Source organism: Patella vulgata, chromosome 7 (genome assembly GCF_932274485.2).
Source record: "Patella vulgata chromosome 7, xgPatVulg1.2, whole genome shotgun sequence".
NCBI classification, from domain to species: domain Eukaryota; kingdom Metazoa; phylum Mollusca; class Gastropoda; family Patellidae; genus Patella; species Patella vulgata.
In genome coordinates this window covers 29,000,421-29,017,608 of record NC_065885.2, presented here as the reverse complement: position 1 = coordinate 29,017,608, position 17,188 = coordinate 29,000,421, and the positions used below count along the sequence as shown (strand labels likewise).

At 34.8% G+C, this 17,188-nt stretch overlaps 1 protein-coding gene across 3 annotated transcripts in view; it reads left to right on the top strand.

Moving 5' to 3' along the window:
• Positions 1-17,188, top strand: part of LOC126827393 (uncharacterized) — a 58,189-nt gene that overhangs the window by 18,559 nt on the left and 22,442 nt on the right. For 2 of the 3 annotated variants that reach the window (XM_050556689.2, XM_050556690.2), the window contains one exon: positions 13,492-15,444. In XM_050556689.2, coding sequence (XP_050412646.1) covers positions 13,492-15,444 — 1,953 coding nt within the window. Of the gene's footprint in view, positions 1-6,981; positions 7,127-13,491; positions 15,445-17,188 lie in introns of those variants that run through there. The other variant, XM_050556691.2, reaches the window with a different exon arrangement.

The window sequence follows — 17,188 nt, the reverse complement described above, 5'->3', positions numbered from 1 at the left end:
TCTTATCTGTTTTAGGCTTTATTTAATATGTATCGTCTTACGTCTTGTATGTTGTTAAATATATATCATTCAAGGCCCAATCTATATTCTTCATATTCGTGCTCATCCCCTATAATGGCATGGCCCCCTGTAAATACTATGGGTTAAACAATCCATCTTGGGTGAAAGTGTGGCCTTGAAATCTCACCGATAACTACAATCATTAAAATACACAACCAGAACAAACAAAATAATATTCCGTACCTAAAATTTGGAACCTAAAGGTGAATTATGTGCAGATAATCTAAAAACAATCTTAATCCAATGGAAGTACATTTCAAACATTGATTGCCCTCGTCATGGGTGCAAGAAATGAATTTTGTTTCATGCGATATCCAGCCTATACAAATGACATAACGTTCAGTAGCATCCTTATCTTTTATTGAATAAAATTGCTCCAAATAAAATCGTTCATGTATATAATATGTGATCGCCCCCACGAGCTTCTTAATGTTTTTAAATGTATATTCCCTGCACATGGTCGCCATTATGAGGACACTTGCAAAGCGACAAAGGGCAAGATCCCACATTATCTGTTAATGAACCAGCCGTCTACGTGCTCAACGATAGACCCAGTGGTGGACAAATTTTATTTTTCGTGGTATTACAAATATAACTTTAATAGTTGATTTATGCATGATGCCCATAATGGAGAAAACATGTACCTTGTTGCCATATTTACATTAAACATTTTCGAATTCATTTACATATTTACATTTGGTCATCAGTTGAGATAAGCCCACCTTTTTATTTTTTGTAAGCACGTAGTTTATTATCGGGACATCCTTTTATAATGATTTATATATCTCTCCAACTCGGAGTAATCTCGTAAACATTGAATTTATATGGTTTAGACACATTGAAATTTAACCCGTTTAGTGTCTTACCTAAGGATATATATATAAAAATATTGCAAACAACCAGGTAAGCAGAAAGCAGTTTGTAAGGGGAAATTGCTTTTACTGAATCTCGAGATATTTGGTGATCTGCACCCCTCTGTGGCCGTTACGTCTGCAGGCATCATCTTTTTAATTGCCAATTTTACAATTTTGATTTGATTAGTGAGTACTTCGTCATGTTGATCAGTGTGAACTTAGATCGGCATTTTTATTTAATTTTGATTTGATTGGTGTGTACTTGTCATTTTGAACAGCAAATTGTTCCAAGTTCTTGGATGGCGGTATCGTAAGTCGTGGGAAGGAGTAGAGGAACCTGGTTAACCTCGTGGGTTTCTTCAGTTTCCACTCAGTTTTAAATACCCCTGCAGGCAAGCGAAATATCAAAATGTGTTAATCGCCAAATGGTCTATAAATAAGAACCCTATAAAATTCAAAAGTTAAAACGCATTCATATTTGAACTGCATGACACCCTTTAAATGCAGTATCAATCAATATATCCGATAACTTTTTTTTACTTTTACGGTAACACCTGTTCTGACATGTAAGTAAGATACGACTGAACGTGATCTGAATTGACCTTCCGAGACAGTACCAAAATGACAATAAATTACATCTGATTTCACAGCTAGCTATAAATCTGCACCCTAGGGTAACATCAAAGCAAAGGGTCGATAGGAATACGGTGTTGACCAACAGAAACCTATAAAGTTTCTTACTGTTACAAAGTAGATGAGTTTGATTTGAATACGATATGAATACTAACATCAATAAAGCTTAGCGTGATAGAAATAGCATAGCTTTTATATATTAAAGATATTTATCGCCTCAACATTGAACCACCAGCTCGTATCAGTGGCTAAAAAATGGTAAATTTAAACGAATTTTCTTTCATGTAAATTTTATGCAAAGGAAGACATGGTTTCAAACTTTCTGGACTTCCCTAGCAATATATAGAAGTAGAAATAGATCATTGACACTGGCTAGGTTTTGATATGTTTTAAAGATATATGTAAAGAAAACTAGCTTTGGTGTTTTGGAGTCTGGAACATACGCCCAAATAAACACAATTATCGAGCATAATAATATCTATAGCAAACTTGATGCTACCATCCTTTTGAAATGTCATTACCTTTATAATAATAATAACTTTATTTAAGAAGGGTAAAGGACTAGGCTGCAGAAGCCTTTCTACCATCTTTGACAGTAAGATATTTAAAAAGTTGTTTCTTGGAAGAATTTAAGTTAGTGATCAGTGTTAAGTAAGATGGTAAAGAATTCCATAGATTTGAGCCTTTAAAACGAATGCTGTTTTTTTTTTTACAATATTAAACTTTGGTTAGTTTGTTATTAATGTTGGTGTAGGGAGTTTCATAGAAAGACAAAAGGTTGAACAGATAAACAGGACATTTCTTAGATAAAATTTTGGAAATAAAGTTACAAAAATTGTAGGCATGATGGTTTTCTACTGTTAAACGTTTTAAGGTATTTGGAGTCCCAGACCGGAGAAAGGGTGAGACTACTTCTATTGATTCATTGTCGGGTTTTATATCAAGACTGGTAGGGGAAAATTTTCATTTTGGTGGGTTGTAAAGAGCATTGCTTTGGTTTTTGTTATATTAAGTTTCATTCCGTTTTGGTTACACCAGGCTTGTATTCTGTCGGCATCAAGCTGTAGTTTTGTTTGGATGACTTCAACGGTTGGGCCAGAGGTGTAGACTCTACTTTGGAAGAGAGGTTTAATGGCAAGTCCTTAATGAAAATATTGAACAAGAGGGGTCCTAATATCGATCCTTGAGGTACTTCATTACGTGACGAAATCCCCATCTTTAGTTAGTTCTTTATTAGATTTATTTACTGGATGCACCCAAATTAAATCTTTCAATTTGGATATATTATACAGTGCTTTTAATTGAATGATAGATTCTTTAAGCTGATACGGTTGCCCTCTTTGTAAGTTAAGGCTTATTTTAAGCATATCTTCAAAATAAACAAATCGTAAACTTAAGCTATTTTCTATTTATATTTACTATTATGGGTAGACATTTTATTAAGAGTAACAGTCTTCGGGCGCATTCTTTCAGCTGAGAATGATACTAAAATTATAGTATAGTAATTAGGTCAAATACTTGAACTCCACTCTAAAGGATCATAAACCTTTCAATCATCTCGACAAATATAATATAAAAAGTTATTGTTCTCAAATAGTTCAACCTTTTTCTTTTATCTATCCTGTGAACTTTCTTCAACTTTCACACTTATAATTTATAATTATTCATTTAAGACCGTTATCTGTATTAATCAAATTAAGATACATGTAAAGAGTAGATTTATTAAAGATGGATTATGAATAAAATGCTCCATTTTTATGCCTTGTTAGTTTGATTAAATAAAAACAAGTGTAGATTTATATACTGGTATTCAAAGAAAAAGTCTTGTTTTATAAACCCATTTTCAAAATTTTAGACCTCCTTAATCAAATGAACATTTTAAACGATAATAATGGATAGGAGATGATTTTATGGTACATATATTTAACAGCATTTACTAGAATTGTGCACCTCTTCTTGGTAATATTTTTTTCAATTACTTGTGTAAATTAAACTTTTTTAACACTATCTGCACAAAGTTTACATAACTTCCTGGTTCATTATTTCAATTACTAAGATAAAATAGGAGATGGTTATATAAATGTTATTGCATAACAATTCCCACAAACTTTACATATCCTCCTTGTAACATCCTATTCAATTATTTGTATAATAATAACGCATTTGTAATTGCAGATGAATTACTTTATGAAACCTGAATCACGAGCTCAGCTTTATTATCATGTCTTGATTATCTCACCAGACTTCGAAATTGATAAAATAAAGTAACAATCCAAATTATTAAATATTCTGTACATTTACATAATAATAATAATTTTTTTTTTTTTATCAACGAACAGGAACTGTACATTGCCATGTCCAATCTACGATTAATGGTCACGTTGATACTTATACTTAACAGATAATAAGGTGTTTAACATGCATTGAAATATACTTTGCATTAACAATGGTTTGCAGATTCGCTCTAGGGGTCCATGACCTTTCCGATTTTTCATGATTAATCCGGGCCAAAAGGTCAGTTTTATTCGAGAGGTCACTATAAATTTATGGCCGCACTGAACATGCTTATGTTATATATGGTCCAGTCAACATGTGATTCATGTGTTAAGGACAGGGACAGGGTGCAGACCTTAGTCCAGCTCAATACAGTGTATTAAGTACCCGATGATCGTTGATTTATCTTTTAAAATCCATGTTTAGAAGTTATCTATTACCGTACTTAATCATTTGACCTATCAACTTGCAAATATTATTTAGTGCATGTACATGTAGTAACCGTTACGTAATGGCCTCGGTATCTTAATACTAGGTACTTAGTACTCTTTTAAGCGTTGGTTGTACATGTACTCTTTTAAAATGACTGTTAGAAAATGACCCATCGGTATGTTTTTGGCATGTTAAACATCTTTCTTGTAATATTCATTAATGGGTTGCTACAAGTCACGGTCTCGGATTCTTACTGGAGAAATATCCAAGAAATTTCAATATGCTTCCAGTTAATGTTGCAACCGTCAAGTGTTTTTTTATGTGCTCACCATCGCCCCCCCCCCCTCCTGGACCTCAGTTTTTCGTCCCATCGACCGAGGACTCGAAGAAATAACTAAAAAACGATTTAGTGGCAGTCCTCCAACCAAGAAAAAGACTAAACACTGACATTCTGCATAATAAAAAAGACGAATGCACAATTCTATTTTTCTTGCAGGAAGTAGTTTGTTATTACATACATGTTTTAAGGATGTCCCCTGTTTCCAATTACACATATATATTCTGTTTAGGACGTAGTCTACTATTGAATTACATCGTCGTGATCTATCGGGACACTACTACTGTTTCGCACATCTGTATTTGCTTGATGCCGAGCGTTGACAAATTTTCCAATCGATCAATTTTGGACATACTTTTATTCAATAAAATCCAACTTTCGCATCGTATTAATCATCCCCCAAATGACTATCAGAGACTTTTTTTAACTGTTCGTGACAATCTCGTTTTCATTTTCATATACGACCGTCTGGTCCTGATATTTTTCATCAATAAAGTTATAAATGATAATATTATGATAATCTATGACAACTGCTAGTTACATTAAAATTAATGTTGATTACAAAATATCCGGACTTACTGCTAAAACTTCGAAGAACAAAATCACGTATATATTTTCGATCCTTTTAAAATTCGTTTCAATTTCAGGTCCTTTGAATGTCTACAGCTTATTTATATTTTACAAATGAATGGGAAAAGGACTCCGTTGACTTTTTTGTACCAACAATATTTTTATTCAGGATACCTGAATAGCATTGGCGTGAAAAACACTCGCTGTAAAAAAAACCGCATCGACAGAAAGATTGAGGCTTCTGGTTCAAAACATCCACACATCACTGACTTTTCTGTACTCCGAGCTTCCAGCTTCACGTCGACGGAACGCTTTGGGCTACACATGTATTCGCCCTAGTTTTATTATTCTAAGTAAAATTACTTACCTTCGGGCAAAAGTTGCAATGTAATTGTTTTATGGTATTGTGTTGTTATTGATTTTGTTTTTTAAAAAAATGTGGTGGGTGTAAACATATGTCTTAAATTGCCCAAAGAAATTGAGTAGCTTCGAACATTGAGTACTCCTTACCCCAAACGCAATAGTCTGTCAAACATTTCTTTTTTGTGGTTGATTGTTTAATCACATGACTTTTTTAGTAATGAAAATCACACGGCACAGCTTTTTAGAAAGTATGATACCTTCATGTGAAAATAGACCATAGTTTGTTTTTCAAAAATTGGGAACGTCTGTGATTTTGAGGACAACGTCTTACCAGCGATGTCTTGCTTCGGATTTCGGGGTCAATTGTATTTCTGTCATAGCACACTGCATGGAGTAGATACGTAGGGCGTTAAATCCCATTTCATTTCATTACTTTTCGTTTTGTGTAATAATACTCAAGATAATAATCAATTTAATAATTGGAGACTTATATGAGTTGTTAAACAATGTAAAACATGGTAAATGGTAATTATTATGCCAAAGGTTTGATTCATCATGATGGATATGTTGGTGGATATATAATATTTCTTCTTGTGTAGTTTGAATACTAATGGGAAATGTCAACAATTTTGAGTAATTTTATACGCGTTCGCTATGGGTTATGTCATTGAACAAATAAGGGTACGGTGTAATTTTGTAATCCTTTTTATTATTCTCAAATTTATCATTTCTATATATAGTATTATTTGAAATTTTGAGTATTATTGGGTTTTCTGTTTCTTTGTTTGGTGTGTGGGAGGGGGGGGGGGCACGCTTCATTGTTTACGGTAAACTAACAAACTAACTAGTCGTATTAATTAACCCCGTATCCAGAATTATGAACTTCAGTGCTAATTATTTTTTATTTTTAATTATAATGATAACAACTCCCTAGCGTGTATGGTAAATATTTTAGATTTAATGTAGATTTAATAACTTTGGGGAAAACATAGTCAAATATTTGTTCTGACTTGGTCCGAATATAATTTACTTGACTGTTTAAAGTATCATATGATCAAAAACAATCATAGATTATAAATGTTTGTCTATTTAAATAAACACCTTAGATATTATCTCTCAAGAAAGCCTTGTAAGCCATATTTTGTAAACGAAAAAAATCTATGTTATTTTGGCCGATCGAGTGATTAGCATATATTTGTATATGTATGTAGATCATAATGCGACTTGACAATTAAGACTTCTACTTTGTTTTATGAGGTCTTTGTTGTCATAGTCTAGATTAAACAGTCCCTGTATGTCATCGAATTTGCCATGCATGAATGAGCTGGTTAATGACGGCTATTTGCGGTCCTGAGAAAATCCCCTATCATCTGAAGTGTAGCGTGAAAGAGGCAGTGAAAGGTTTTGGTTGTGTTATGTGTTGAACACCAACTCACTAACAACCTTTAACAAACTGGGATACAAATTCAAACCGAGAAAGTTACATACAGAGACAAAACTTGACTTTTAACTGAGAATTATAGCTGAATAATAAGCATTGATAAGGATATTATATAGATTGTATTTGATTGACAGTTATTGTCGTGTGTATATTATTTAAAAGGTAAGTTTATATGACGTTACTTTACCGTTATTTTTCTCTAAATTTCTTATATTAAAAAATCTGTGACGTATTTAGACTTCATAGATTTAAGGAAACTACGTGTATTACACAATCTAGATTTACTCCGTCAGGAAAGTAAATTTTAGTTTATGTTGTAGATTTGAGTAAATAAGGACAGATATGATGCACTTGGTCGTGCAATAATGGTCTTTACGCTCGTTTTCTTCTGTTGCCTTCACATTGGCTAACCTGACATTATCGGTCGGATTTGATAGGGGTCTGCATATTCCTAATACTGAAATATGGGTTTATATTTCTGCCTTAACGATGCTCATCGTCACTTGCATATTTCGGAAAATATCAAATTTTCCACAGCGTAATTCAGCTTATTCATTATCAACGGCCAGGGCCCTCACATGGTGGGGGGGGGGGGGGGTGCTGAGACGGCAAATTATCTAAATGCATACCAGAAACCCCTTTGAATATTTATGTAATAGCCGCCTTTGATGTTGAAATAGCAAATCACCGGACTTCGCTTCCCCTTCAGCAAATAGAGAGGGTAGAATAATGATTTTTCCAAGATATATTATTATAGTTTTTTTCGATCAAATGGAGGGTTGAAGGGGAAATTAACATCAAAAGTTTACATACAAGTTTGCAAAATTTAACAATAATATTGTAGTTTGCATGTGATTGAACAATCCCGAAATGACGATCAGACTTGGAATATAAGCTGTCGAAACAACGGGTTTTATTTACACATGTACACTGGAAAACTAAGTTACGATTTGTCACTGTGTACTTTGAATGTAAATCTATGACTATATCTACTAATGCGACTTAATAATACTATACATATATACTATTATTAAATACATTCTTATGCTTTATATAACGCAGTATGTATCAGTGAACATTTAGGTTATATACATGTGCCTTTTTCTGTTCATAATAACACAGGAACATTCTTATTGACTGTCTCATCGTAATCATAATACATCGTTGATTACATCAAAGAACGATGTATTTGAAATATCTGAATAGATAAACACGATACGGCTTTTAAAAATAATAATTACATGGGCTTGACACGGTGCCTTTTACTTACATTTTATCTTTATATACGTATAAACGCCAGTCGGGTTTTATTTATGAATGAAGTTTGAACAAAACATTTACGCAGCGTGAGTGCAAGATAGGTGAGGGGTATATTATATTTATGAAAAGGCTTTCTTTACGTTAGACCTTAGATTATTTTTCAAATAGTCATTTATTACTCTGGAATTTTGTTCTTTATTAGTATTAACATCTTCAGTTTTGATTTTATAATACCCCCCCCCCCCACTCCCAGCGCCTCTGTTTAACCTATATACCACCTGTGCATTGGACTATTACGTGTTATGAATACCGATACGAATATGGTTAAATGTACAATGTCCTCTGTATACCTGTTGTTTGATGTAAGATTGTAAGAAGTCAATTAATTTACTTCACTCAGGATCACAGTTCATATAGCCCATGTTGCGTAACACGTGATAACCACGTCATTTACATGTACATTTAATTATTCTTAAGGTGTGCGAACCTTTCGAAGGCGTCTTCCTTTGGTCCAGAGATTTTCAAGTACGCCCACGTGTTACCTTCTAACATCTGTGGGGTCTAACCAACCAGAAAGGGCACACACAGTAAGCAAACGTGTTGTCCATGACGTATCAATTCTACCATCTTGAAAACAAAACATGCCAGGGTATCTTGTTTATCAGTTATTCTTAAATTAACGGGCACACCGTCATTAAAATTGGCAGTAACAACACTCGCGTACCAGAAATTAAATTTTGATAACAAAAGTTTCTCGCAATAGAAATTAAAGAGCATCGAACCGGAAAACGATCTCACTCACAACAAAAAATGCCCGTGTGTGGCGCAATGTTACTCACAGTTCGGCTGTATCGAAATTAACTCGCTGGACCCATTCATTTCACGCTGTGCAAGCAAAGTAGTTTCTTTTTAACACCCAATAAACCAAATTCTTACATTGCTCTGGCATAATAGAATATCTTTACGATCAAACAATTAAACTGTGGATAACAATAAAACTTTGTTACGACACAGAATAGAGACGTTGCTAAATGTTAATGAACTATTGTTATGGAGTAAGAGGAAGACAACTGTGTTTAACTATCAAGTACTTATGTTATCATATAAGATATCTAAATCAATTTTATACATAATCCTACCCATTTTCTATTCGTTGATACTATTTGATTTGTAGATACGGGATTTATTGCGTTCAAACAGAAGATTACATTTAGGATATTTATGAGTAAGGCTAATTGATTTCGGTTTCTATTATCACATTATTACTTCGTTCCAACACTTCAAAGGATTTTTCTCATTTTTTAAAAGTATGAACATTATTATAACACCGTATGTAGAATTCTCATCGACATCTTTTCAAATATGTCATAAAATTCATAATAGTTCTAATTTTGATACATAAAAAGTAAATTGGATGAAATGAGTAAATCAACTCTAAATAGGTCTTTCAAAAAGGCGACACAGTTCGAATATAAATTAAATAAGTATAATGGTATACCCTTTAAATCTATCATCACACCGATGAAAACATCTTGAACATGAAATGAATATCTACTTTTATAACGTGTATCCAATTGAAGCATCTCACGCTTTCAAAAGTGCGCTTGTGATTAAATATATTCTTTTGCCACTGTAGAAGCCGCCGTTCAAGATGATCCTTGAGATCAAAGTTGTTTTGTACTGACCACTTTCTCATTAAGGCCAAAATGATTTCGATTTGCAGAGGTTAAACATTCGGTATCCAACATCAAACATTGAATTAACAAATTGAATACTTCGCCCATCTTTTATAATTAGTAATGGTGGATACCTATTCCAGGTGCATCCCTTAAAACATGCCTGTTCTTGATATAGGAAGCCATTCGTTTGCTTTTGCCCTCCATCCAAGAACGATGGCGCTATAGGTAAACAACTAACGTTATATAAACATTGTTGTTTGGTCATGCATAAATTGGATACTCGAACAAAACGAGGGTTTCATGAGCTTTTTGCTCGAATGTCCCCCTGTCAGTTTATCAAAACACACTTGGAGGGAAGAGAACAAATTTGAACGAATGACAAGATAGAAGTTGGTATATTTCTCACGTTATTGCCGATTGTGATGTTTGTCATTGTCCAGCCGACACCAAAACAGTTAAGTCATTCTGACATCTTCGGTGGAACCAATGTATGCCCACAATTGCGGCTTATTTCGGAAACTGTCTAATGTACACTTACATGAAATGTATGTGTGACCTTTAAAACAGCTTTATGATGTCAAAACCAATATTGATATTTAAACAGTTACAGCATCAAAGAAATGCTAGAAACACAGATGCCCCACTTCCTTGGTGCCACAGCACATTCTATTTGTCAATGTTTTAGTTTTATGCATGGTTCTCGCGCCCGCATTTCCGACATCACAAACGTAACATGTGAGTATAGGCAGGCCTGAGTTCTCTAGGGACCACAAACACAAACAGAAGAAATAAAACGTACCCTAAAATTTATATTTAGTTTCAAGATGAATGTATGGATGTTCGCTGAAGTGAATTTATGGTATATCTACACGAGGCAGCAGAAACGGAAAACGGTACATAATATGTCTAGGCCTGCTTTCTCTAGGGATCCCAAACACCTTTTAGGACAAAAGCACAACACCCTGAAAGTTGTTTTTCAAGAGGAGGTGGATATAGGGAGTGTCGTCTGATATATGTGTGGAACAGCATGAGAGAGAGAGAGGGGGGGGGGGTTAACGTCCACTCGACACAAACTAGGTCATTTCGGGACTAACATATGGTTTAATTTTATTTCAACAATTCACTTGCGCGTAGGGGTCTTTAGCAGTGGGAGGAAACCGGAGGACCCGGAGAAAACCCACGAGGTTGGACAGGCGACCCTACTCCTTGTCACGTACAATGACAGGCTCTATGATACAGCACGCACGTGCTAACCATTCGACCATCCAACCCCCCTGAACAGCATTAGAAAAATAAGACAATTTTAACATAATATAGCATCTTACCCAGAACCCAAATTGTCATCAATGTTCATTTTAATGCTGAGGATATATTTTATCAGGTCGTGTGTAGCTTTGAATTCTATTTAAAAACATATATCGAGCCGTCGGGATATCATTTCTAAAACATTCCAGGGTCATCTTACCATGTAAATATTATTCAAGCACGCGAGCTGTACCGATTATATTTCTTATTCTGACTTTAAGTTGGCCTATTATCTAACCTGAACACCTTTTTCAAATTAAGTCACATATTTTCATATTATTCTCACTTGGTTGTTGTGCTGAAAGTGGACTACCGTAAATCTGTGTCCATATTGTCTATTGAGTAATCAGCCCTATAAGGAGGTAATTTGGCGGGTTTAGTGTAAATTGCCTATTGAAATGCCTGGTCAAATGGTATTTCGCTAAAGGATCAAGAGAGAGATTCAAGCTTGATTAAGACACGACTGTCTACAGTCTACTGGCTATATTGTTCAGTTGTAGGCTATGGTGGTCCGATCAAGAAGAAATTACTTTAACTAATATAAAACCTTTCGTAACCTTCCTCACAGCTTAACGGCTCTGTTACGTAAATCATCGCCCTTGTCGACAGATAATTGGTAATCGTGACAAACAGTCATACATGTTTGTCCCCTGGCTATCAACTTGTACATACTTGAAAATCTAATCATATACTTGTTCAATCAGAATATGATGATTTTAATAAGTTTGAAAGTGTGTGTAAAACGTCATTGATTTTGCACTAATTAGAATTACGGAAGATGAAGATCCTTTAATCTCGACATCTCTTTCAGTTCCTTTCTTAGTATGATTAGATTTTTTTTTACAGAAATATAACTGATTAAATTTCAATGTTAAAGCAAAATAAGGAGAAGTTATCGTTTATCTTGAAACAAAAAATTTCTTTGTATGTGGTTGAAATAGTTTCGCGTCCATTACAAATATTTGGGAATTGAATTTTACAGAAATATGACGGAATAAATTTTAGTTTTATGGGGGTCCCTATCGTGTTTTAAAGCAAACAAAGTTTTGGGTGGTTAAAATATGATGATATCTTTATCCAGCTGATTTTAATTTTACGAAAAAAGAAATACCACAAAAGAGTAATCCAAAGCAAAGAGTTTTCTCTTGTTCGCCATACTTATCCCCCTTCATCAAATACCACATTGTCCAAAATAAATATCATTACCCTTAATACAAAGGCTAGACATAATCGTAATATTATCAGATATTTTATATGCAGAGACGTGGGTCGTGTGGTTTAAATAAATATGTCCTTTACAGCTCAGACGGTTATAAGGATGTGTGTTTGCTGCCTCCATCGCCACCTTTTTTTCCTAAAGGGACTATGCAAAATTTTAATCAAGCCATGACCGAGAGCACCAATTACTGTATTTTCTCTTATTGTGAAATGTCATTTTGTAATGTTTACAAGATATCTGTGGGTATTGCGCAACTTTTTTTTAACAGTAAGCATTTTGCACGAGGCGGTTGTGACTTAAAATCAGCGGATTCATAAATAAAAATGTCCATTTAGACCGAAAAGTATTTTGTGTACGTCATTTATGCTACTTTTCAGGAATGCATAGTTGTGCAGGTGGGACACTACAACGTGTGTATAGTGGCATGACATGACTAGAAGATAGACCCCATTCCTGTAGATAGTTTAGCCCCTTTAAACCTGAGTTTCTATTTGAAAGGGATTTATAATTCCACAATATTGTTGCATGCGACGTGTCTGTGTCATGTGACTACGTACAATAGTTTACAAAAACATAAACAGGTCAAGCAGAAAGTGTTTGAAAATTTGATCACGGTACCCATCTGAGACGCTCCGTTACAGTATGACGTATATAAAACCCCTTCTAATAGGAACGGTTGAATTATTACAAAATATAAGCCGCTGTCGGATTATTATGGCGTGGCTTTCAATGATCTTGGTATTAAATTATTTCTCTATTTATATTCACACTTGGTTTATTTTCAATAAGTCATGACGGTTGACTTCTCATATATCTGTTGCATACAGTGGTACGTTTGACACCTCATTTAGGATTTTATATTTCTATGAATAAGGACGTTTTTGTGATCTCCGATATTTAAGGTACCGTGGACTGCGTTTAAGGTAACTAAACATGTGTTTTGACAAAGGACCTGCGTTATTCATTGTTTTAAAGAAAAGAAATAAGTTTTTATTCTGTAAAAATAATTTAATAATGTGACGTATATTGTGTTTATGTAACACATGTTTTACTTATTTTTTCAGTTGAATAAGTGTAATAGCAACAATGAAGACGATGGTCATGTAGATACTATAAGGTTAAATTTAAATACACGACTAGGAAGCTTTCCAGATTATGATCGTAGATCGTTGAAGATGAGCGCTGACGTGTTTAACCTTTTAGAGGGTACGAGGAGCAGTAAACGAAAACCGGCACCCCATCCGCCAGCAAGTCCATACTCCTCGCGAGAATCCCGACATGTCTTGGCAAGTGAATTGACGCAGTGTGATGTAAAAGGGTGGCTGGTGGACGAAGTTCGAGGGATGAATGTATGGGTTGTTGTGGCTGATATGTTATTCTGTGTCTTTGATTCGGATGAATCGGAAATATCTCGTAACGTGGTGATGCTTCCTGGTTGCCGGATACGCCCGGTGATATTCAAGAGCGCGCCTCCTGATGTAACAGATAAAACGAGTGCATCTGCCAAGACTATCACGGGTATTGACAAATACCAGTTTCTAATCGATGATGTGAGTACAAAGCGTAAGTTGTTATTTGGTGTTAATAACCGAAGTGATTTAGACATGTGGTTAGACGTTTTAATAGAAGCTGTGAGCATGGATCTCACCTTCGATACAACACCACGTTGTTTATCTGATTCGTTTGTTCCGAATGAAGAATGTTTTCCTGCGTTGGATGCTAATTCTAGCTATCTACCATCCCCGAATATACCTCGTAGATCCACCATATCTCATTTTGATAACTCGCTCTTGAAGAATAGACATACCACTTCGTTGATTGATATTCGAAGACGAATGAAACGGGACAGTGATATAGCTAAGCCCCAACTACAACAAACTCCCTTGAAAGCGACACATGATACTATAAATACACCAATATTAGCTAAGAAAAAGGGACTTTTTGTCAATTTAAAATCCTTTGGAAGTTTGGATAGCTTACTGAAAAGGCAAAAACGATCGCGGAGTGCTGATGATTCTGAGATTCCCGAAAGACGATCTTTGGATGAGACAAAGCATTACACACCGCCGTCACCTAGCGACTCTGATGGTTCCAGTGCTAGCTGCTCTGCTGTCCACTCCAGATTTCAGGTTATTGATCCCGGAAGCGTGTCTAAAGGCATAGGACCGGTTGTGCGTCGACAAGTTTCTGATATTAAAGACAAATTCTTTAATGGGGGTTCTGCTTTTTGCGGAGCACCAGGGGTAAAGTTAAATGAATTGTTCTCCGAGAAAATATCAGGATTTTTACAATATCGTGTTATGATGAAATGGATCAACGTATGGTGCATCGTGGCTAGAGGCTGCTTTTACGGATTTAAATCTCAGGATCCAGATGAAACACCAATCGTGGCCGTGGTCTTGAAACAGTGTATGGTTAGCTACGAAACGAGCTCTGTAAAAGCTAATAAAGAACAATATATACTAAAACTTTCTCAGCCTCACTGCAAAAGTATATATCTTTCCGCATTAAGTGATAAAGATCTAAAACACTGGCTACATCAACTGAAAATAGAATCTTGCGGTGTACAGGCCGATGACAATATAAGTATTGAAAACTCTTCTGAATGTACGCAAAGTTATGACAGTGCTTTCAGTAATGTGTCTATGACGTCGAGTCAAAACGAATTTAATGATAAGCTGAATCAAGCGGGTGCCAACGGAAACACTGATGGATCACCACAACATGACGATGTCTTCCACAACGATTACTCACCAGAAGAATGGGACACTTACAGCAATGACTCCCAGAATGATACCATATCTGAACTTCATGATCCCTTCGCCCGGCCTGAACCCAAGCTGACTCTCAGTGCCAGAAAAGAGAAGGGCTACTTGCTACAAGTTATTCGATCTAAGTTGAAGATGGTTAGAAAGAAAAGTCTACCAGAACCTATTTTGGAGAGGGAACTATCCTTTCCGGAAGGTGGTGGCATACTGATGGTAGATGGTGATGATAATTCTGGAAGCTACAAAAAGGTAGGTTGAAGAAAATCAAATTCCTGCCGCCCATTAAGCTATAACATACATTATAAGTGATACACATTACAAATTAATCTTACGACTAACTTGACAAGTTCGTTTGTTTAAAATATGTGCAGGAGTGGGGTGGGGCTGCAGTCCCTGTATCATAGCAACATAATTATTCTCTATATACAGAAAAAAATATGGATACAAATCTTAAGGAAAGTTCGCTTAAAAACTTCAAATGAAAGAGAAAACAACACTTACATTGAAGACTACCCTCTATTCAATAAAATAATATTTGACAGTCCTTAAGAACAATAAAATAAAAATTCTCGTAACTTCGATCACCCGAACAAATAGATATCTAATACTCTATTTTCTCAATTTCAATCTGGAGTTGTTTGCCCTTAATAAGTCTCGAACGCTTGCTGTATATTGCGCATACTGTCATCTGGGTAGATGTGTGCATGTTTAACGGATTAAGTTAAAGTTTGTGTGTACAGGTATAGGTTATGTTCGTATATATCTTGGACTAAAGAGAGTGATACAGGTAGGTCTAAATAATAAATCTATGATTATTTGAAGATTTTGCATCTCAATTGTTCAGTTTACATGTCAACCGAACGAGCACTCCAGTGTTTACACGGACGTGCTCGATCGTTGTTCACAACACGTTTTGTCAAATGGAGCCAGATGTGTGATTCGTGATCTCCAAAATTTATATTGTTTACTGTTTATTTCCTATATCTAGTATTAACTGTGTATACGTTGTGAACATGTAATTCTGTTCGAACCGAATACACGGTTAAATTGATAGTGTCTCCACCACATGAATTACAAAACGCAAATTTTCGTATGCTCTACATGTGTAGTAAAAAATATGAAACAAAAGATATGGGGTTTAACGTCTTTGGAATTGGAAAAAATCTGACCCTAAAAACTAAAATAACCCTATGATAGTCCAAAAATGACCGAATTTTTGTGTTGACAAGACGTTAAACCCCATTTCTTTTGTTTAATTTTTCTTCTCTTGGGGCCTATACGGGTAATGTGAGTTGCATACAGATTCTGGTATGTAGCTACATGATTGAAAACTATGTGAATGTTATTAAACTGAAAATCTATACATAACAAAACTTTGTCTCATATAAATCTTGTTTCAATAAATTAACGTTATTTCTGGGAAAGCTGTTCTCGAACAATCGTTAAAATTTAGTTTAAAATGTACAATAAAACTACAAGATACAACCTTTTCCGTGTGTACAAAATTTATAGAAATCTTTAGAAATTAACATAGGACACGAATATTCAGTTTTTGAAACATAAAGCACTCAAGATTTGTAGTTTAAATGCATTTAACTTCTTTGTAAACTATCTGTCAAAGAAAATATATGTGGCTCTGATACCTTACACAGAAAGACTTATTGTATAATGGCAGCATAGAGAATTTCTTGGGCGAGTCGCAAACATTTATAGTGTTTCATTACAATTATCCAAATTACACCCTTTCTTACAAAACGAAATGTTCACCGTCTTCTGCAAGGCAATCTTTGTAATGTCAAAAGATGTACTTACATTCACCTCTCATCCCAACAATGTTTTTTTTTTCAAATCTTATTTACATACGAAATTACCTCGAGTTATTTTGTTGTTAAATTCAACAGAATGCGCTTTGTGTTTTGTACTGATCCTTCAATGAGATAACGTTTTGAATAAGTGCTGCATTTGTTTTGAATAAGTGCTGCATTTGTAAGTA